Genomic DNA, 23,748 nt, shown 5'->3' with positions numbered 1-23,748 from the left:
TCCAGAAAATAAAAATCCCTTCAATAAGATGAAAATCCAAGGGCAGGTTTAACGGAGATGCCTTTCATGTAGCCGACCATATGATTATATTCACATTTTATTTATATTTTTTCTTTGAGACAATTGGTTATCTTTAGGCTTTCTGAGTTTCTTGCTCTGTGTTAGAAGGGCCTTCATCACGTAATAAAACACTCACCTACAGTCAATGATTATGACTGATACCTGCTAACCGTGTTCTTATTAGTCTGCCTTGGGGTTGACAGTTCTAGTGTGTTACACCTATGTGCACCCTGCGAATGTGTGATAATCTGTGGACTCTGATTCATGACATGAACATCAAATTGGCTGGAATTGCAATACACTTTGTATTTAAAAATAGATTCCAAAAGTGATCTAAATGTAACCTGCTTATGGTAGTGAATGGGAGTGAGGTTTTGCATCAGAGAGAATATTCAAAATAAAGTAGTCTGTAACTGAATATGTGTTGAAACTATCCCAGCGCTGTTGCAGTGGTGTGTTGTCAACAAAGCTGAACCGCAACTCCAGCCAATAACCAAACACAACCAACTCACTGCCAGTATTGTGCCAGTGGATCAGAGGTACTGAGCCACTCTCAGCAGCAGCAAGAAAACAGAAATACAACACTGACACAGGGAACTATGTATCTGTTTCCATTAAAAGTGAAACAAAAACCATGTATCACAGTCCTGCCCCCCTTCTCTTTCTCCTCAGCATTATCAGACACAATTGTGTGGACAACCAATCTCAAAAAGTTTCATTTTTATAATTCACTGTCTGATTGGACCTCAGTGCTCCTCTGTGAAGATATAAATTCACCTGATTCTATCGGCAGCATCCACAGCAGCTCAAGAACGTCTAACTGGTAAGTCAGTTACATGATTGACTAATATACATTTGCTTTCTAACCAGAATTATACATTACTTTTCAAACTCTGTTGCACTTTGCTTGTTTAAAAAACAGAGAGTGTCTTTTATGAGTTGTGAAAGTAGATTTAAATAATGTACTATTTAAAGGAGCTTTTAAAATTCTGTTGCAAATTATAGCTTGCATACTTTTAAGCGTTTTTGTTTTTTAATTAGGGATCAAATATTCAAATACTCTACAATTGCAGGAGTAGAATATCAAATGATTTGAAATTTCTACAGGTAGAACTTTTGTGTTTGTGTAAATACATTTTTTAACTTATATAAATATCCTAATCATTTAGAGAATATTATATGTTGTTGTTAAATGGATTCCTGTGCAATATGTCTGTGTCTAAATACAATTTTATTTCAGAGCAGAGATGGGTAATGAAAAATCTAAACAAGCCTCCACACCCCCCCAAGGTAAGACCCTGCACTGAATAGAGTTTTGATAGCCTATACCAAACTGTCCCTCTCCCTAGATATATAATATACAGATATGCAATTTAAAAAAATGACAGAAACTGATAAAAAATACATAAACGCATGCGTTGAACATTGGAACAATTAAACAAAATCAATTACTAAACTGGAATGTTATAGAGATGTTAAACCGGCTGAGACTGATTGCCTGGCCATTGACACTGAGCTGACAGGACAGAGAGGCTGAGCGCTGGGGAGAGACGCGGTGCTGCTGTCCTGCTCACAATACACACATAAGGGACGAGTCTTCCTCAGTTCTTCCTCCAGAGTCCCGGTCCCGCACCTGCCCGACCGGAGGAAACTGCGCTGACAGCACCGCAACTCCATTACACTGGGGGGTCAGGGACGTTTCTAGACTTCCTGTTTGAGGACAGACTCCCGCCAGTCAATGCATGTGTCCATTCACACAAAACACTATAGGGACTTAAAACTGCCATCGTGTGAGAAGCGCAGGCACAATGTGCGCATACTGTGATCCTAAAATGCCTAGAACACGTCTGAATTGCAATGCAGACACCATTACTTTAATAAGAATTAAATCCCCTTCAATAATACAAACACAAATCAAGTCTGATGCAAGATGAAGTGGACTGTAGAAAGTTCAGCAATACGAGCCACAAAGGCACAGTGATCTCTTTCACACGTCTATCATTTATTTCAGAATGTGCTCAGTGGAGGAGGATGACCTGGGGAAACACGTAAGTATAATATACTGCATGTATTTAGTGATCTGCAAAAGAGAGAAAAATAATTTAAAAAAATCAAATTCAACGTTGAAATTTGTAATATGTAGATATTTAATACATAAAAAACACTGTGTTTCTTATGGGCCCAAATTAGTGCCAAAAGTATAGAATTTTAAATATATATATATATATATATATATATATATATATATATATATATATATTGTAAACAAACAAAAAAAGTTGAGAATCAAAAATAAAACAATCGAAAGCAAAATGTACAGAATTGTAAACTAAAATAATTATATAAAAAACAAAATCATATATATTGAAAGGGAATAATAAAGGAGACACTGCAGTCCCTGTCTTTGGTTGCGATGCTGCGATCTTTGCTTTCGCCGTTTCTTTACTTTCGGTTTTTATCTCCGTTTACGAGTATCGTCACTGTTTCGCCGTGAGGGCGGGGCTTAGACAGAGGCTCTCCATTGGTCCAGTATGTTGAGTGACGGTTCTTCTGACCCAATCAGTGCGCAGGTGGGCTGGTCTGGATGGTGTCGACCGTCTCGGTTTCGGCAGCAGCGCCGGTTCAGCGACTCATTAAACCCCTGTCTGCGCAGACCTGCAGCCGAGAGCTGCGCAATCACTGATCACCGCCATTGAGCCCAACATACAGCACTGACACACAACACAGCACTCACCGGCTCCGTGCACAGTGACATGTTAATATCATGTTCATATTAATGTCACCTGCAGAGCACTTTAATTCAGCTGCTCAGATAACACAGCGCCAGACTGATGGAGCTCACATCATTTAGCAAGAGGCAGATGGAGGGGCATCGTATTCATTAAGAGCATGTGATGTCCCAGTTTATGTTTAGGTAAGAAACACACACACATAAACACATATGCACAGTCATCTACAAAATCACTGGCACCATTGATAAAGATGAGAATAAAGGCTGTTTAAAATTAACACATATGTAATATGTAGAAAACGATTGTCTATAACTTTAATTAAAAACATGCTTTGTTTATAATTAAATTCCAAAGTCATGTACACTGTAAAAAATGCAATCTACTTAAACAAAAATATGGTAACATTATTACACATATTATTTTTGAGTAGTTTTTAAGATTTTAAGGTGAAATCTACCCAAATAAATTAAGTAAAATTTCCTAAATTATTTAGTCTATGGCACACGATGAATTTAATATTATTAGTGGAATGTTCTTTTTTATTTTATGTTGTCTCAAAAATAAATCAAGTAAAATTTACTCATTTGTATTAATTAAAATGACTTAATTATAAAATTATGATACATAATGCAGTTTTTGTTGACAAACATGCTTTTATTGTCTTTTTGGACTGTAACCGTAAATAACAAATAATACAAATATATATAAAATGTAAGCAGCAGTTTTAATACATGAAAAAAAATCTACATTTCCCATGTCATTGAGAAACATAATTTTGTTACACAAAAACATGTGCATACAAATTTGTTTCTGTGATAAAAGTCACATTCTGGACTAAAACTTTTTAATTACAACATGTAGCAAAACGTATAAATCCATTTATACTAGCTAAAAGCTTGTATGAACAACAATCATGTAGAACAGTATCAAACGCTCAATCAGTGCAGTTTTTTTTCACCAGAAGTTGGTAATAATGCTTTGTCTCTCATCTAAGACATGAGTTTGTTTTTAAGTTTTAGTAATTTGGGGGAAAACTTGCACACATCCAGTTCTAAGAAGAGCTTCTGAAAGGCCTCAAATATGTGCCTCAGTTCTTTCGGGTAGGTGAGGTTTAGTGCATACGTCAGTCCAGGAAGAACAGCACAGGCTCTAGCCAGATTTTCCAAGCCAGCCATTACTTGCACCCCCTCCAAGATGATGCTGACGTCCTCCTGATCATCCCTCTTGCAGATGGCAATTTTCATTATATGCGGCAGGAGATCTTGCTGCATTGTCACACTGTAAAACAAACATTAAATACATTTTTTTATCTTGTCTGTCTATCTATAATTTCGATAATTATAAAGTTGATTTGTGTACAGTTGTAAACAAACATTTTGAAACATTTTTCTTATAACAGCTTAAAATGCTAAGACAACTTGAAGTAAAAATATGTTTCAGTGGACCACACAGACTGTCAAAATAACAAGCTCAAATACAGTTTCACCAATGACAGAGGGTGTATTCAGGGAAAAATAAAAATTAAAATGACATTTGGTGACACTAGTGCAGGGGGGGGGAAACTGTAAATAAACCATGTTTACATGAGGAATATAGTGCATTCATAATGTAAAACAGCCCCCACATTAATTCTAATTTTCAGTTTACTTATTCTGATGTTGATCCCGAGCTGTAAATGTAACTGGTCCTACTCGCACCGCTCCAAGCAGAATTTGAACCAGCGTCACCGGCATTGGAGGTGGGTGCACTTACAAGGACGCTAAAGATCATAGCCTCTAGCATCAGGCACTGGGGCACCTCTTGAGGCCAAGTGGAGTGAGGTTTACTCACACAGCTCTTACTAGCTGGTCTCTGTTACATATAAATGAGATTACACTCTGCCTTACATCACCCCTTTTGGGTTTGAGGACTGAAAGATATAACCTAATTTTTTTTTTTGGTTACACTATTTTGTTGGTCCACTTTAGACATTCTACTAACTGTAAGTAACTACTCTCGTTAGAGTATTAGTAGACTGCAAGTAAACTGTTAGGTTAGGGTTAATAGATTACATTGACATGTAGTTGCAAAGTTACTTATAGTCAGTAGAATTTCTAAAGTGGACCACCAAAATAAAGTGTAACCTTTTTTTCATATAGTGGCTGACAAAAATCTCATTTGTGTTAAATATTTTCACAGTAGTTTTAGACAATTTAATTGAAAATAAGTATTGTTCAAGTTCGTCCCCTTGGAATTATAAGGTTCTATCTGACATTTTTGTCAAAATTGAGTTATTCACATATTCTTATTCTGTGACAACTTATGTACATTATGTGACGTTTTTTTTTTTTATTGTGTACATTTTAAGACTTTTTATTTAGAAAACAAAAAGGTTCTGTCTACAAAGTTGAACCAGAACCCCATCTATCTATCTATCTATCTATCTATCTATCTATCTATCTATCTATCTATCTATCTATCTATCTGTCTATTTATCGAATTCTATCTATCTGTCCATCTCTCTAATTCTATCTATCTCTCTATCTCATAATTCTTCTCTCTCTCTCTCTCTCTCTCTCTCTCTCTCTCTCTCTCTCTCTTCTGGCTATTCTTTCTCAAGTCAACATCAAACAAACTTTTCAATCCATACTGATCTCTAGAGAGAAAGCCATTTAACTGTCCCACTTTCTGTGGAATAAAGTCCTGGTCAGATTACAGTAGCTGCTTTCTATCTAAACCAAAATAAACTTTAACTAACGGTTCCTGCAATAATCTGTTTAATTACCCACCATATTCCTACCTAAAATTAACATCTACACTGGACAAAATATTTAGCACTGCCTTTTATGCTTAACTTGAACCAGAAAATAATGAGTTGTCATAGAAAACATTAAATTTAACTTTCTCATACATGTCGACACATTGTTACAACACTAATTTAATGTTTTAAAACAAATTATAAGTAATCTGTTTGTGTTTCTTGGAAATTATTGCTTCAATTGATGTTTTGCAAGATAGAACCTTATAATTCCAAGCAGAAAGTGATTGTTCCCCATATCATTTTTGCTATATGGAATACAAAATCTTTGAAGTTCAATATCTCAAAACCGCTCAGATTGCAGATAGAACCTTATAATTCCAAGGTGGGGAGTTGCATTTCTAAATGTAACAAAATGTACAAATGCATTGGAGATAAGACAATCGTTCGCATTTTCTTCACAAAACAAGTCAAATATTGGATTTCCTTAATTTAAGACACCTGATTCAACTCATCAACTTGTCAGAATAGGCATCGACATGAGACAACTAAAATATGCGACGTCGTCAGCGATGTTCCTGAATTACAGTGAACACAACTGGTCTATTCTGAAAGAGTATTTAAGAAATGATAAGAAACGTATAATTTAATAAGGCTTACCTTTTAATGTAATGACGTTCGACCGCTCCGCCAAAATGTCGTCTGATCACTGCCGTTCACTTTCAAATGAAAATGGTGTCTCTAAATAAAACTGCACAATTGAACTAATTCTCTTAAAATAAATAGGTAGCCTTCTTTCCTTAATTTTTTTAGCTTATATTTATTAGCCTTAAAATTGCAGAAATTTCCTTAAATAAAAGAGGAAAATGTATCTCTTGGTTTTATTAGTGAAAAATCTCAATATTTTATATCAAACACTAAACCACAATTTTATTAATTAAATTTACAAATTAATTTTAATTTTCACGTTATTTTTTTGTGTGTGAAAATTATAAGAACCATGACTGATTTTTCACAGTGTAGTTGCACCACTGAGTATAGTGGTGACAGTCAGATCAGCTCACCTGCTCACTGATTGGGTTAGGAAGAACTGTCACTCAAACCTACTGGACCAATGGAGAGCCATGACACACGCCTCCCTCTAAGCTCCGCCCTCATGTATTTGATATAATTATTTTTGATTACAATTCTATACATTTTGCTTTTTATTGTTTTATTTTTGATCAATTTTTTCTCAACTTTATTTTTTTTGTTTACAATATTTTGTATTTTAAATTCATTACTTATGTCACTAATTTGAGCCCATAGTTTCTGCTGAACTCTTGTTCAGTGGCACGTAAGGAATAATCTGAACTTGACTGTAATATGTTTTTGTTTTAAACACAAAAGTGAATATAAGGGTGATTCTTCAACTACAAGCATTTTGACCAAAACATAATGATTACAAATCAAAGTGGTTCAAAATAGAATATTTCAATTCTAAAATATTAGCTACATTTATTACAAAAAGGATGCTATGACCAGCAGTCACTTATTCATTTTAGAATGTATACATTTAAAATCATTTTCATGAGGTCCATGTGAAAAAAGTAATTTCCATCACAATTGTAAAAGTCTATTTTAATTTAATATACAAAGTTACAATTCATGTAATGAACAGTGAAACTGTTTAATTACACACACACACACACACACACACACACACACACACACACACACATATACACTCACCTAAAGGATTATTAGGAACACCTGTTCAATTTCTCATTAATGCAATTATCTAACCAACCAATCACATGGCAGTCGCTTCAATGCATTTAGGGGTGTGGTCCTGGTCAAGACAATCTCCTGAACTCCAAACTGAATGTCCGAATGGGAAAGAAAGGCGATTTAAGCAATTCTGAGCGTGGCATGGTTGTTGGTGCCAGACGGGCCGGTCTGAGTATTTCACAATCTGCTCAGTTACTGGGATTTTCACGCACAACCATTTCTAGGGTTTACAAAGAATGGTGTGAAAAGGGAAAAACATCCAGTATGCGGCAGTCCTGTGGGCGAAAATGCCTTGTTGATGCTAGAGGTCAGAGGAGAATGGGCCGACTGATTCAAGCTGATAGAAGAGCAACTTTGACTGAAATAACCACTCGTTACAACCGAGGTATGCAGCAAAGCATTTGTGAAGCCACAACACGTACAACCTTGAGGCGGATGGGCTACAACAGCAGAAGACCCCACCGGGTACCACTCATCTCCACTACAAATAGGAAAAAGAGGCTACAATTTGCACAAGCTCACCAAAATTGGACAGTTGAAGACTGGAAAAATGTTGCCTGGTCTGATGAGTCTCGATTTCTGTTGAGACATTCAGATGGTAGAGTCAGAATTTGGCGTAAACAGAATGAGAACATGGATCCATCATGCCTTGTTACCACTGTGCAGGCTGGTGGTGGTGGTGTAATGGTGTGGGGGATGTTTTCTTGGCACACTTTAGGCCCCTTAGTGCCAATTGGGCATCGTTTAAATGCCACGGCCTAGCTGAGCATTGTTTCTGACCATGTCCATCCCTTTATGACCACCATGTACCCATCCTCTGATGGCTACTTCCAGCAGGATAATGCACCATGTCACAAAGGTCGAATCATTTCAAATTGGTTTCTTGAACATGACAATGAGTTCACTGTACTAAACTGGCCCCCACAGTCACCAGATCTCAACCCAATAGAGCATCTTTGGGATGTGGTGGAATGGGAGCTTCGTGCCCTGGATGTGCATCCCACAAATCTCCATCAACTGCAAGATGCTATCCTATCAATATGGGCCAACATTTCTAAAGAATGCTTTCAGCACCTTGTTGAATCAATGCCACGTAGAATTAAGGCAGTTCTGAAGGCGAAAGGGGGTCAAACACAGTATTAGTATGGTGTTCCTAATAATCCTTTAGGTGAGTGTATATATATATATATATATATATATATATATGGGACACTGCTTTAAAACCATATCTTTTTTAAAGATGGGACTTTTTATATTTTTGTTCTAAGCAATTCATTTATTATTATTATTATTATTATTATTATTATTATTATTATTATTATTATTATTGATAGCCATTTACATTATTTTTAAATATATATAATTACATTTTCCTATTTTTTTAAAGTGTTACTGTAGCGGCCCTTTGGCATCGAAAGAAGGAGGCAGAGAGTTTCCTATGGGAGTCTTTGTTTATTTTGCTTAAGTTGAATTAAACGTTCAAGAATGCCTTTGTTTGAATTCAATTATTTTCATGCATCACATTCCTCTGCAACACTGTATTGAACGCAAATCACCTCAAAACACCATAAAACTCGCTCCGCTTTCCAAAGGGTTACTAAAACAAAACATATTCACATATTTAAATGATATTTAGAGTTTCTTTGTGTAACACATATGAACTCTCTTCTGTGTTACAAAATCCCCTTACGTACGCCTTCTAGTGGAGACGTAAAACAAAAAATAATTAAAGACAAACAAAAGGGGGATGGCGGTCATTACAGTTACCTTAATATGTTTAACATGGATATGATATATAAGGTATATTAGAAGGATGAATAAATAGTGACTGTCGGGATAATGATTGTCATGTGTAAAGACATGTTTGGATAATTACAGGAATGTTCTGGTAATGACACAACCTTTATACTTTGTACATGTTAGTTGTATTATTTTCATACCATGATGTTAATGGATGTTTGTGAAGTATCTAGGATTTCAGGCCTAGTACATAATACTGCACAAGCATCTCTTGGTAAACTTTAATATTATCAAAATATAACATATATGTTTTAATTTTAATTCAGTTACAAGATACAATGTGATGGTAATGACACATAATAAACATAACCCCATGATTACGAATATTTACATTACCGGTCAACATTTTAAGAACACCTTGGGGGTGACGGCAGGTGACACGGACACTGTGAATCGGATGTGTTTGAGAATGAAACACGCTGGTAGTCAAGAGAATATGCATTCAAACAATGTGCGCATTGTAGGAATACAGTGTAACTTCTATAAGAACATGAGACCGTGTCCAATCGAGAGGAGGCCATTCGCCACATCGTGCTCGTCTGGTGTCCATTAATAACTAAGTGATCAAGGATCCTATCCAGTCTGTTTTTGAATGCTCCCACATTGTCTCGTCAGCCACATCGCTGGGGAGTTTGTTCAGATTGTGACGCCTCTCTGTGTGAAGAAGCGTCTCCTGTTTTCTGTCTTGAACGCCTTGAAGCCCAATTTCTATTTGTGTCCCCGGGTGCGTGTGTCCCTGCTGATCTGGAAAAGCTCCTCTGGTTTGATGTGGTCAATGCCTTTCATGATTTTGAAGACTTGGATCAAGTCCCCACGTAGTCTCCTCTGTTCCAGGGTGAAAAGGTTCAGGTCCTCAGTCTCTCAGTAGGACTTTCCCTTCAGACCTGGAATAAGTCTGGTTGCTCTCCTCTGAACTGCCTCTAGAGCAGCGATATCTTTCTTGAAGTGTGGAGCCCAGAACTGTCCACAGTATCCAGATGAGCTCTAACTAGTGCATTGTACAGTCTGAACTTCACTGCCCTTGTGCTCAATTCTACACTTTTGACAATATACCCTAACATTGTTTGCCTTTTTTATTGCTTCCCCACATTGTTTGGATGGAGAAAGTGAGGAGTCCACATAGACTCCTAGGTCTTTCTCATGTTTTACTTCATCTAGTTCTATTCCTCCCATAGTGTCAGTATAGTGGACATTTCTGTTACCTGCATGTATTACCTTGCACTTGTCCACATTGAATTTCATCTGCCAGGTGTCGGCCAACAACTGAATGTTATCTAAGTCCCTCTGAATAGCCTGTGCTGCCGAGATTGTATCTGCTGAGCCACCTATTTTAGTATCATCTGCAAATTTGACAAGTTTGCTAACTATCCTACTGTCCAGATCATTAATATAGATTAGAAAAAGCAAAGGCCCTAGTACTGATCCCTGTGGAACTCCACTAACAACCTCGTGCCAGTTAGAAGCGACTCCTCTAATCAATACCCTCTGTTTCCTGTACATCACCCATCCATTTTCAAAACCACTCAGGGTCGCGGGGACACCAGAGCCAATCCCGTCAGGCAAATACCCAGGACAGGACACCAGTCCATCGCTGGGCAACATACACACAGGGCAATTTAGAGTAACCAATCAACCTAACCCTCATGTCTTTGGACAGTGGGAGGAAACCGGAGTAAATCCACACGGACACGGGGAGAATATGCAAACGCACACTGACAGGCCCCTGAGTTGAGACTCGAACCCAGGACCGTGGAGCTGTGAGGCACCATCGTGCCACCCCTACTCTACATCAACCAGTTCATAATCCATCTACTTACATTTCCCTGAATGCCTACAGCTTCCAATTTGAGGATCAGTCTTTGTTGTGGAACCTTATCAAAAGCTTTTTGGAAATCTAAGTATATCATATCATATGCTTTCACATGATCTACAGCTGCAGTTGCATATTCGAAGAACTCTAATAAATTAGTAAGATCTGCCTCGTCTAAACCCATGTTGACTATCTCCAAGAATATGGTTTTCATTAAGATGCTCCTCTATTTTCTGTCTAATCATTTTATCCAGCATTTTACAAGTGATGCAGGTGAGACTGATTGGTCTGTAATTTCCTGGCTCAGTTTTGTCCCCTTTCTTGTGGATTGGTTTGACATTTGCTGTCTTCCAGTCATTTGGAATATTTGGAATATTAGCAGCCTATAAATAATTTCCCTAATTTCTTTAACTACTGTGGAAATATACCATCTGGCCCAGGTGATTTGTTTGTTTTTAATTCTGCTAGTTCCTTTAATACCTCCTCCTATGCACAGGAGCTGCACATAACACTGCCAAATAATGCTTAAGAGGGTTTTGTAACACAGTATATAACTCTGACATGTACAGTTTTTGGTAACCTAAACTCTGGCAGTTTATCGCTTACCGTTGTACCATTTCAGGTTATTCACTAGACTTCACTGCTTAAATTTCAATAACAACTGGAAAAATGGGGGTGTTCTAAATTTTTTGACTGGTAGTGTATCTTCAATTTTCTTCATATGAAAGACATGATATCAAGACGCTCCCTCCATCATCTCCATGCGCTTTGTTGTGACTTCCTCAACTGCATGTGACCAAATAGATGCATTTTTATACTTTATTGTTCTGTAGTTTGTGCATTGTGTTGGTAATGATGGCAAAACTAAGGGGCAATCATGTTTTGACAAAACAAATAAGAAAAAGCACATACAATTCAATACTACATGGTTTAATGTATTCTTATTTTTACATAAACATGAAGGATTACCAATAAAATACAAAACAAATAGAAAAATCTGAGAAGGGAGAAGTAAAAATAAAAAAAATATACACAGATAAGTATATAAAAAACATACAGAAAAATATGAATTGACATAGATGAAGAAAACCTTCTTGTATTACTGTCAATATTTGCATTATATATATAAGACATTATTAATAAAATATTCCTTTGAGACTTGAAGAATCACCCATAAATACATATTCTGATGTCACAGATGGCATCCCTGTGCTGTATTTTGCTTGGTTGTGTACAGAGCTCTGCTATCCTTTATAAAGTTTGTCTTGTCATCAGGGAGAAAGAGAGGCTGATGAAGGAAATCAGGAATTTAAAGCCACCAGGGGAGGAATGGTCAGAATTCAGGATCCTGATGCACGGGCAGATCAGCGCTGGGAAGTCCAGTTTCCTCAACACAGTTGGATCCATCTTCCAGGAACGCATCGTATCCCGGGCAATAGTTGGTGTGGGCAGTACGAGTGTTACCAAGAAGGTTAGTAGGAACCTGAAGTACAAAGTACAATTTTAATTACAGTGAATGAACAATCCTGTGCATATAAATCCCTATAAAGATGTGTTTTAAATTAATTTGTAACACAGAGCACCAGAGCGTGATACAGCAATCACTGCAGAACTGTGACACAAATGAGGACACAGAATGGTTTTATTTTACATTTAGAGTGTGACGGCTCTCTTGCTTCGTCTGCTGTGTTTGGGGTTTTCCCCTTCCAGGACGGTGGTGGGTGGAGTTAGAGGCTCATCAGCTTGATATCTTCCACTGGTGTGTCTCAGGCAGGGGATAAAAGTCTGCTGGCTTGAGCACATGGGAGGTCTCTCTCCCAGCGAACATGTTTAGATTTGTGTTGCTTTGCATTATACTTTTACATTTCATCATTTTGTTTTATGTTTTTGTTTTGTTATATTAAGTTCAGTTCAATAAAACATTTGTTATAAGTCTTTTTCCCTAAGTGTGGTCTCCCTTACTGTCATGGGTTAATAGCCAGCCGTGACAGTGGTTTGGAGAGCTCAGATGACTCAATATGGCATGGCATGTCATGGCAATGTTTCGATTGATTGGTGGGGATATATTTCCTATTAATAACTGAAAGTTCAATGCTGTCTTCAGTGAGTAAAGTGTTTCAGTGTCCTGGGTATTTGTTCTTGTGAAGAGCTCTGATCTCCCAGTGCAGAAGTCTTAAAGTGTCTTTAACTGATCTAGTGCTGCTCAGCTGTAAACACACTTGTAATGATCCTATTCAGAATATAATGTATTTAACTGTGGAAATCATACAAAATCATTCTTTAGATCAGGGACACTCAACCCACGACCCGCATGCGCCCCATTTATCATATGATTGCGGCCGATTTAATACTTTCCATTTAGCTTGGGTTTTGTATTTTAGAAGGGAAAAAAATATTAAGAAAGGATACAGACAATTAAAATATGATACAAGTTAGTACAGAAAATAAATGTGCACAAATAGAAGAAAGTACTAGATAATATAAATGTACGAGCCAGGAATACAGGACTGTAGAAAAAACTACAGCTGTCACATTAGCAACTAATCTCACTAAAACATGCTGTGTGCTCCGAGTCTGACCGTATCAGGCGCTTCTCTTCTACAGTACAAGTAAAAACACTTCTAATCTCAATTAACATGGTAGTCCAAAAGATTAAGTTTGTCTTAAAAAGAAAAATGGATGTGAAACGATAACAACACCACAGAAGTCAGTGAAAAAGAAAAGTTGCAGCATCCAAAAAGAGCATTGAGTTCTTCTGCACAAACGAAAACGCTAAGCTTTGCTCATCGTCTACCTGCAAGTTTGCAAGACGTATAACATAAAACTAGGATACACTTTGAATCTAAGCATGCAGGCTTCACACAGTGTCCCGCTGAGACAATGTACAAACATCCTAGAAATAAGAATCGAAATGTATGCAAAAGTCGTCCTGTTGCCCAGACTGTTTCGTTTCGTATTTAAGCATCGTTTCATATTTACTAGCTTCTCATTACAAAAATGAATGACTACATCAATAAATAAATAAATCCATTTAGTAGTCCCACTGAGTAAGTCAATTATGCTTTGTTTGACTATGCCTTGAGTGTGTACTCATATTATTATTATTATTAACAGTAGTAGTATACAAAAGTTAATTGTAATTAAAAGCCAATCTTAATTATATACCGATAGAACAATAATCCCAGCCTGAGTTTGAGTATTGCAGATTACGCTGAATATGTACTTATTTTTTAGATATATGCGGCCCATTTCAACACATGGTTGAATCAATATTTTTGATATACATTGAGTTGCGCAACTTTGCTTTAAATGTCTGCCGCTCAATGATGAAAACTTGATGAGACCAGTATTCTTTATATAGTATATATTATGCAATACAAATAACTGTGAAAACCCTGCTTATCTTTTGTCATCCAGTTTACTCCCTACCGTTTGAGAGATAAAAAAACAGGATCGCATCTGCCTTTCGCTCTGTGTGACGTCATGGGCATGGAGACCAGAGATGGGCAGGGGACACATCCTGAGGACATCATCAGTGCAGCTAAAGGACACATGAAAGACGGATACGAGGTAAATCCAACTGATATCCTATAACCATCAAACAGCCTTAGTTGTTTTTTGACAAACCTATACAAGTGTTTTTGTTGTTGTTGTTGTTGTTGTTAATATATGCCCACAAAATTGTAAGAAAAAAAGCAAAATATTCGCAAACATGAATGATCTGTTTTAATTTTTCTCTCTCTCTGCAAGTTTAATCCTGCATCACCCCTGAAACATGACCCCAGTGAGAAACCCCCTGTGAAAGATCAGGCTCACTGCATCATCTACATTGTGGCAGCGGATCAATTAAGCATCCTGTCAGATAATATTCTGGATAAGATGAAGAGAGTCCGCAATGAGCTCAATGATTTGGGTGAGGCAGTCTGAATGGAGACACCATTCTTGAAAACTTTGTTAAAACCTGTGCATTGTTCAGACTCAATCATGGCAAAGTAAACTGAAATTATTACCAGAAAAAAAACGATTAGTCTTGAGTTAACTGGGATAATCATCATAGTTTACATTTATTTATATTAAAATATATGCACAAAACTTTAAATCTGCAAGCTCACATGACAATAAACAACAGTGTTTTATTCAAAGCTTTATATAAAGGTTTAGGTGGTCATTGGTCATTGTCAACAGGAGAATGTACTTTAGAGTTTAGTATTTCATAGAGTGAGTTTTATGCTCAAAATTAGATTCATACAAGGTTGCTCTCTGTCTGTCAATTCATGATAAACAAAATTGTTGTTCATCCTCTTTCACAGTCCTTTAAGTGTCAGAAAAGTCACTCTACACAAGATCTGCACCTTCTCTAAACTTGAACTGAGAGCTACCCTGGAATTTCATGCAATTTTGTCTCATTCTCCCATTACAATGTTTTCTGCCATTATTAACTTGTAACAGAAATTGTAATGAGTATTTCAATAGCCTTTAATTCAATTTGTTAGGTACAACAACTAAAAGTAGGGAGTGACTTTTCAGACACTTTGTTTTTGTCTATTTAAAATGAAAATCAGTAGAGAGACACCTATAGATGCGTTTTGGAGAGCTGGAGGCCAGTTTTGGTGTGTAAAATACTGTTTTATTTGGTAAAGTATTTTACATGACAATAATAAAAACAATCAAAACAAATTTTAATACTTCAAATCAATTCTTAAAATCACTTCAAAAGTTTTGGTGTGTAGTCCACAGACCGAGTGTGCTGACCTGATTGTATAAACCACGAGAAAGCAGGGAAATCTGATGTTGCTCTCTTTTGCTCAGGTCTCCCTCAGGTGGTGCTGTTGACTAAGGTGGACGCAGCCTGTCCATTGGTCAAGGAAGATCTCTGCAATGTGTACAAGAGCAGTTACATCAAACAACAGGTAGGCTTGGATGGAGGCTGCTGGAAACTGGGAACAAGCTCTTCATTGGCTGTGTTTACATGCAGAGAATATTGTCAATCTGAATGAATTTGATCCAATTGAAGACTCCCAAAGAACTGTTTATATGCACACTAACATGAGGCAATACCTTGGAGGTATTCGTTGATATGTAATCGGAATTCATTTTTGGTATACACTCGTCAGTGGCTGATGGTATCCATGTCTGATTATGACTTCCACTTCTCAGTTTATCGGTCGGTCCTTTAGTGACTATAAAGTCCAATTCGTGATCCACGGATTTTATGGTAACGCTTTACAATAAGGTACCGGTATAACTCATAATATATTAATACTATAGGATTTAAAAATCAATATATCCTGAACATCATCTGAGTTCTAATGTTGAGCACATAAACCTGCACTTACCCTAACCCTAAAGCCTAACCCTAACCCTGTTATACATGTGATTAACATAAGAACTGAGATGAAGTGCATGACATATTCAGGTGTTTATCCTGTGTTATTCATATATTAATTCATGAGTTATACTGGGTACTTATTGTAAGGTGTGACAGACTTTATTGCATGTGGGGCAAGTGTAACAAGGGTTAGTGGGGAAGACATGGTAGTATGTCTCCTGGATCTTTTCTGCATTCTCTTCAGTCTCCTCTCCTCCTCAGCCAACCACATGCTGTCATGGCAGAGCTGCCACCAGGTGGAGCGGTCACCGGCAGTGCTCTCCAAATTGATCTTTGTAGTGCTTTTTCTGTCCTCCCGCAGAGTGTCAGTCATGGTGTAGCTGGCCGTAGGGGATCTTTTTTGGCAGGCACTACTGAGGTATGCTAACAATGTGCCAGCACAGTTGATGCTATGTGACCAGGGCCTCCATACTCTTGCAGTTGGTATTAGCAAGTACCTCAGTGTGGGGCATACGGTCATGCCAAGTGTTGGTGCTCCATTGGCAGACCACCTCTGTCTTGGTGGTATTGACAGTCAAACCCATCCTGCTGTAGGACTTCATGGCCACAGGCAGGACGGCTGAGAGGTCATCAGTAGTGTGGGCCAGGAGAGCACAATCATCTGCATACTGCAGCTCAAGGACCCGCTGCATTGAGACCTTGGAGACTGCATGTTAAAGAGGTTCTCATCCAACCTGAAGTCCACTGCAACTCCACTGCTGTCCTCAAGCTCCTTGTGGAGAAACTGGGTAACACACAGGAGGAAGATGTTAAAGAGTACAGGTGCCAGCACGCACAAAGGTCATTAACAGGTCCTGATGTTGTGCACGGCACTTCTGGAGTTGTCATGCTCTGAAGATTATGCAGACCGTGCTCTTCCTTGAAGCCACACTGTGATTCTGGCAGCAGATTCTCTGTGACGTGATCCACCAGCCTGTGGAGCATCACCTTGGCCAGTACTTTGCCAGCAACTGCAAGGAGGGATATCCCCCTGTTGTTACCGCAGATGGACTTGTCACCTCAGTGATGTACTAGTGTAGAAAAAACCTCCCTGCTTGAGGAGCTGTGCCAGGATACTGTCTGGGCCTGGGCTTTTATTGTTCTTCAGGGAACCAATGGCTGATAGGACCTCTTGAAATGTTGGCAGACTATTGAGGTCTTGAATGGTTGGGTGGACAGGCAGTTCTTCCAGGATGGTGTTATCTGTGGGGGAGTGCTGGTTGAGAAGGGCTTCAAAGTGCTCAGCCCACCTCAATAGGATCTGGTTTTGGTCCTTCAGGAGACTCAGACCATCAGCTGTTTTCAAAGGGGTAGTGGAGCAGCTTCTGGGCCCATAAATAGATTTAACAGGGTTATAGAAGTAATGCATTTAATTTTTATCAGCATACATTTCTATTTCTAGAGCCTTATTTGTCCGCCAATCATTCTGCAGAGCACGCAAAGTTAGCTGCACTTTCTTATGTGATGCTTGCCATTGTTGCCAGAGGGTAGCAGATATGCGCTTTGTGCATGTTGTCCAGTAGAGTGATTACGAAATCTGAGTTTTCATCAAACCAGTCTTGATGTTTACGGACTCTGTAGCCTATGGATCATACAGTAGCTTTGTAGAGAACTGAGCTTACATGGGTACACTTCTGGTACACTGGTTCCTCTGATCTCAGGAGATGATCCATCTCCCAAAGCCTTTCCTGTGAGAGACCGGCGCTATCCCTTGCCTCAGCTTTTTTTTAGCCGGGCACAGTGCAGTCTCTTCTTACAGGACTTCTGGTGGGGACATACTTTTAGGTAGAGTTTGGCCATGATCATACAATGATCAGTCCAGCACTCTGCACCCCTCATGCCTCATTCTATGTTGGTAGGGTAGGTGCATAAGCACTGAGAAGAGTAGCGTAGCGCTCTTTAGCCAGGGGGCTATGGAGAGACATTAACCTTTCAATGATGCCTACAGGTGTTTCAGTAAGGCTGGGTAGGAGGCAGTTCTTGATTGCTAGACCCTCACTTGCTGATGTTGTCCACCAGATGGGTACCCCTTCCAGTAGAAGGTGTTGTTCTCTGCTGGGGTCTGTTGTCACGATCCGAATCCAGGAGGGTCCTCACATTCCATGTTGCCAATTTGAACATAATAATTATATTACTTTTATTATTTTGACCGCGGAGAGGAATGACCCGAGAAGCGCAGAACCCTATCCAGGTGTGTGGTGAGTGGGCAATTTTTAGGCCACCTTTTCTAGGCCCCTTCCCATTCAGGGTCCTTAATAGTGCTGCTCAGCCACTTGTTCCAGCTGCTAGCAACCAATTTCCTGTGACGCTGACGTGTAGGGGTCTGACTAGGGGCCCCCAGTGCATTCAGACCTGCCCCCGTCACCAGACACCCCATCGCCACCAGACTCCACGGTCCAGATGTTATGGCACTGAAGGTCAGAAGTGGAGACATGTGCAAAGAGGCTTTTTTCATGTGTTGCTGGAGGTGCGCACACTGTAGTGGCACATCTTGGCTGTAGGAAGGAGAGTTCCAGTGCCAACCCAAGACGATTGTGCCTTCCACAGTTGCAGGAGGCTGCCAGATCAACAGTTTTTTGGAATCCCCCTTTGCACACCGCCAAATATGTTGCTTTTCTCTCAGGGTGTGCTCCCCAACACTTTATCTACCTAGACTCACCCATCATTTATTATTGTTACTAGTATTAATAGTATTCAAAGCACAAGTTAGCACAGGGAATATCAGGAAACACTATCTAGAGCAGGGATGTCAAAGATGTGGCTCGCCAGCAGGTTTCATCCGGCCCGAGTTTTGGGTAAAAAAACAACAACTGTGTAATAAGCAAAGTAAGAGGTAAGAGGTTTCTATGATATGATACATTAAATAACACTAGAGCGCCTACATTTCGAACTACTTACAAGCGCCAAAGCCGGTCTTTGTAACCGATAGCTCTTTAACAGGCAAACCATCGTATAAAAAACTCTGAAGTTTTATTCATGAATATCAAATCCAACATTTACATTTACAGTACATGGCACAAATAGAGTAGTTAAATTGAAATATGACCATAAAACATTAATATTATTGTTATACACAGGACACATTTCTGCACTTTCCCTGCATGAGCTCGTACCTCACACTGCATTTTGACAGCCCTCTCCAGGTGAACACTTTTACTCCATGAATATATAGCATCACAATAAATGCTCCTCCGCTGATAATGTGCATGAATCATTATTTTGCATGTGATGTGCTGCGCTATTGCACTCTGTACTGTGCAGTAGCATCGCGTATTGATCAGTAGAGTAAAAGCACTCGGTGCCCTTTGGACCTGGCGTTTCACTCACAATGTTTTCACAACACTGGCACAAACCCACGAATTATCTATTATTGCCAGTATCACTGATGCCGCTGAATCACTCATGTTCATATACACTGCATTTCCAAAACGAGCTCTCTTCAGTCTCCATTTCGAATCCATGTTTATATTAATCACTGTATCCACTCAATCTGAGCTCAAACCAGCAAGTGAAAACGTCATAGCCTCACTACTATACCGCACTGGATTCTAAATCTACTGATCACAGGGCAGCTGGATTAACCAGGGTGAACCATCTGAACCAGCTATTCTGGACAAATCTATAGTTAATGAATTACTAAGATATTCAAACACTATATGTAATTACTGTTGTTAATAGTTGTATGAAATGCTTTCTATGGCACTTATGATCGGCTATTTGTTGCACTTCTCTCTTCTACTTGAAATGTATTCTTGTCAATGTTGCATAAGAAAATGCTTTCTGTTCAACATGTATTTGTTGCAGTTCTCTTTTGCTTTATGTAATAATACATTGTGTGTTATTTTCATGTGCCAACAATGCATTGATTGGTATCTGTAGGCCTTCTTGAATGATTTCAAATAATACATCCGCAAGCAGCCTAAATATCCATGTGTAGAGTCAAATTGATTTTAGCGAAAAATAATCCAGCCCACATGAGGTCTCATTTGAACAAAACCACTACCTAATATGAGTTTGACACCCCTGATCTAGAGTGTTCAAGATCTTGACCTCATTCTGTATGAAAAGAAGGGTTTGCATTTTTGCAGTGATATTTTTCATGCACTGGATTCAATAGAAATCATAATTATTTGATAATCAAATCTTAAAATAGATTTCTTAAATTATTATTTTATATTTTTTATAAAACACAATGAAATGAACCAACAGTTCTTAATTATCAATAATCACGTTACCCCCTTTTAGGATGCTGTAGTGTTTGTGTGCTGTATCGCATACTGGGATTGTGCTTCATAAACCCCTCCTCCACCCGTGTGTTTCAGATTCAGAGGTGCAGTCAGAAGATAGGCATCCCAATCACTCACATCCTCCCAGTGACGAACTACCACGAGGAAATCAGCCTGAATGATGACATTGACGTCCTCACCCTCACTGCCCTGCTGCAGATACTTCACTTCGCCAGCGACCGCTTTGAGAATGTGCTGCAGGGTTTTTGTTGAATTTTATTTAAAAGCAGTGTGTGGGAAAAGCTCTCAGCACAGTGCTGTCTGTATATTAGTGCTGCACATTTTCCATAGTGATATAGTCAGCCTATTAGTACCCATTTTATTCTATATACCTAAAGCAATAACCTCCAGCAAGATAAAATAAGCTCATCACTATTCAACACCAGTCATTTCCTCTTCAAAATAAATTCACACCAGTGATCTCATTTTATCCTTCTGTGCCATTTGTTTAGTTTTCTTGTCTTTATGTGTTCCTTCAACTTTCAATGTTTACTAAAAAGCTTCCATAAGTAGTTGAGGAAGATACAGCTGCCAAAATTGATCCCCCATAGAATCGGAAAGTAATTAATATGTGAATGTGGCACAAATGCCTCAAACAAAAACAAACAAACAAACGTTCTATTGTTTTAGTCAAAAGAACTCACACTTTTGTATATTCAAACTATGCACACTCACACAGTGGTCATTGCAGAGTTATTATCAAAATTAATCCACAGACTAATGTGATGCATATACCTTTTATATGACTGGTGAGCTTGACTGAATTTTACTTTTAATTTTAAATTTTAAAGGAGTAATACTTGCACTGACTTGTCCAAACATATCACTGCATTGACGTCTCTGGTGAATAAAAGCGCACTTAACAATAAAGTAGACCCCTATAACACAGTCTTAAGTTTACGCGATCCAATACAAATGTAAATTTGTATTTTAAGATAATTATAGCAATCAAAATAAGTAGCAAACTATATTAAGAGTATGTATGCTTGGTCAATAACAAATGATATAGTGGCAGTGTGAGAGGCAAGGCTGGGGTCAGGGCGGGTCTTTCAGTGGAGGAGACTACAAAACATCTCCTCCAAGACCAAGACTCCAAACCCCAGAAGCCAGCAGGGCTCCTGTTGGCCATAACCCCGCCCACCACTTCCTCTATAAGGAACCAGAAAACAGACCAGGGTGTGCATTCTTGGCTGGGGTGCACAGGAGGGTGAGAAGAAGTCGGAGAGATAAGAGAGCGAGAGAGTGGAAGAGTGGAAGAGCAGGAGAAAGAAGGGTGAAGTGGATAGTTGATGGATTCACTGGCTTGAGACCCTTTTTCTGGACTTGGACCATTCTCCCTCTTGAACCCCGGACTGTCTGACAACCTCCAGGTAATGAACTTTGATTAGGAACCTGCCTTACCCGTTATACTTCTGTCTGCCCGGTGTTCGGCTCCGCCATCCCAGGCATTTACTGTTATTATTGTTATTAGTGTTTTGTTTGTAGTTTGGCACCATTTTTGTTTAGTTAGTGCTCAAACAGAGCTAGGTTTTGTTTTGTTAGTTTTTGACACTGTGCCTGCCATTGAGGGGAGCAATAAAACTACAGCAAGCCTTTTTTGTACCCTCTGCCTGCCTCCTGTGCATTTCAAGACCAGACCCCGCCTATATACAGCCCTTTTTGTGACAGGCCCCCCAACCTGCTATAAATATAATCAGTCTGCCTTTACACAAGTAGTTCACCCAGTTTCTGTAGGAGGAATCAAAAGTGGTTGTCTCCTGCTCTGCGCTGTCTGAGGTGAGCCCTAGTCTTATCTCAGTAGTAGGATGTGCGTTGCTTGTAGGTCGTTGCGCACTTCTATATCTGGCACAGAAGGAAGATCGTACTTCATTCGTGAATGATCACACTCTAGCACAGGGGTCAGCAACCTGAATGAGTCAAAGAGAATTTCTTCAGTTGTGCTCAACAATACCGCACAATGCCCGTTTGAGTGACAGAAGAATAATTAAGAAACAGACAGGCCGAGGACAGGTAGACAGGGGAAAAGGCTGTGCTGAATTGTAATTGGAGGGCGTTCGATACAATTTAATGTATTTTGTTTGATTGAATTGCACCATTTCTAGTATTTTCCTATTTAAGCCCATCCTTGAACAGGTTTAAGACACCTGATGACAGTTCTAAATGAACAGACAAAAACGACAACAAAAATAGACAAACTAAATGTATGCTGGCATTCAACTTAGATGGGCATACAGTGTAAACCTGCATTTGGCCTCGACTACTCAACTGGTAGAAAGTGTCTTCTGACAACACACAACAAGCACGATAAGATACACGTTAGTAATTTGAAAAGTTTTGATTTGGTCTGACTCTGAGTCAAACTAAACCTGGATATCCGGTGCAGTTTGTGTTGCCTTTTATATAAACATGTATCATTAACGAATTCCTGCATTTTGTGTCATTTCATTGAGATTTGTACTCTTCAGTCTTTTTAGTATTATTTCTTTCAAGGAACCCTGTCAGACCAGGCCAGCCCGTAGCCGGGTCTACATACTATTAGAGGAAATCGGCTAATTTCTTTTAAACGACTACAGATTGTAACTAAAAGAAAAACGTTAAATTAAAAAATAACACAATAGATGTATTATGTACCACAGTGGATATATGATACAGCAGGAAACATGTAATGGATACCAAAGTGGGTATATCATATAGCTGAAAATATAAACCATAATACATATTTTCTGCTATATGATATATCCAATGTGGTACATACATACATTTAATTTGTTATTTTTTAATTGAACATCCATATCTTTGTTTAACTCATCTTTCATTCTGAAAGGAGGTTGGATATTATTGCTCAGGAGATAAAAAGCATACTTTCAACTCACAAATTAAAAACATTAATTTTACTTATTTATATAGTTCTTTATCATGTGTAAAATAACAACAATCACAAGAGAAAATACACACCCTACCTTCCTTCATAAACACTTCTCTGAACAGGGAATCTTTCCTGGAAATACACTGAAAGTGAAAGCTTGGCTCAATGCACTGGAACTAGGGACCAGGGGGGCAGGGAGTTCGGACAATGGGAGATGTTCCACTAAGGAAAGAAAATAAAGGGAACCTGATAGTAGGAAAGTCCTGAAGTGTTTGTACCTCAATGTCAGGAGAATAAGGAACAAGATGTTAGACCTAGA

At 38.6% G+C, this 23,748-nt stretch overlaps 1 protein-coding gene across 1 annotated transcript; it reads left to right on the top strand.

Annotated features, from left to right (window-relative positions):
- Nucleotides 1–819: 819 nt before the first annotated feature.
- LOC136714723 (interferon-induced protein 44-like) lies at nt 820–20,993 on the top strand. The gene is made up of 8 exons (XM_066692328.1): nt 820–883; nt 1,301–1,350; nt 2,072–2,108; nt 12,185–12,380; nt 14,327–14,479; nt 14,660–14,822; nt 15,719–15,819; nt 20,600–20,993. The coding sequence occupies exons 2-8, from the start codon at nt 1,308–1,310 to the stop codon at nt 20,774–20,776; spliced, it is 870 nt and encodes a 289-aa protein (XP_066548425.1). The 5' UTR covers nt 820–883; nt 1,301–1,307; the 3' UTR covers nt 20,777–20,993.
- Nucleotides 20,994–23,748: the final 2,755 nt, after the last annotated feature.

The sequence above is a fragment of the Amia ocellicauda genome, chromosome 19, assembly GCF_036373705.1.
Source record: "Amia ocellicauda isolate fAmiCal2 chromosome 19, fAmiCal2.hap1, whole genome shotgun sequence".
In the NCBI taxonomy this organism is placed as follows: Eukaryota; Metazoa; Chordata; class Actinopteri; order Amiiformes; family Amiidae; genus Amia; species Amia ocellicauda.
The sequence above is the reverse complement of the archived record's forward strand: the minus strand, read 5'-3'. Positions and strand labels throughout refer to the sequence as shown.

Bases quoted from the DNA above. Each gene is read 5' to 3' on its own strand.
- LOC136714723 (XM_066692328.1), top strand. From the start codon at position 1,308: ATGGGTAATGAAAAATCTAAACAAGCCTCCACACCCCCCCAAG. The intron at 12,381-14,326 runs GTTAGTAGGAAC...TTTGTCATCCAG, and splicing joins GTACGAGTGTTACCAAGAAG to TTTACTCCCTACCGTTTGAG. The intron at 14,480-14,659 runs GTAAATCCAACT...TCTCTCTGCAAG, and splicing joins ACATGAAAGACGGATACGAG to TTTAATCCTGCATCACCCCT.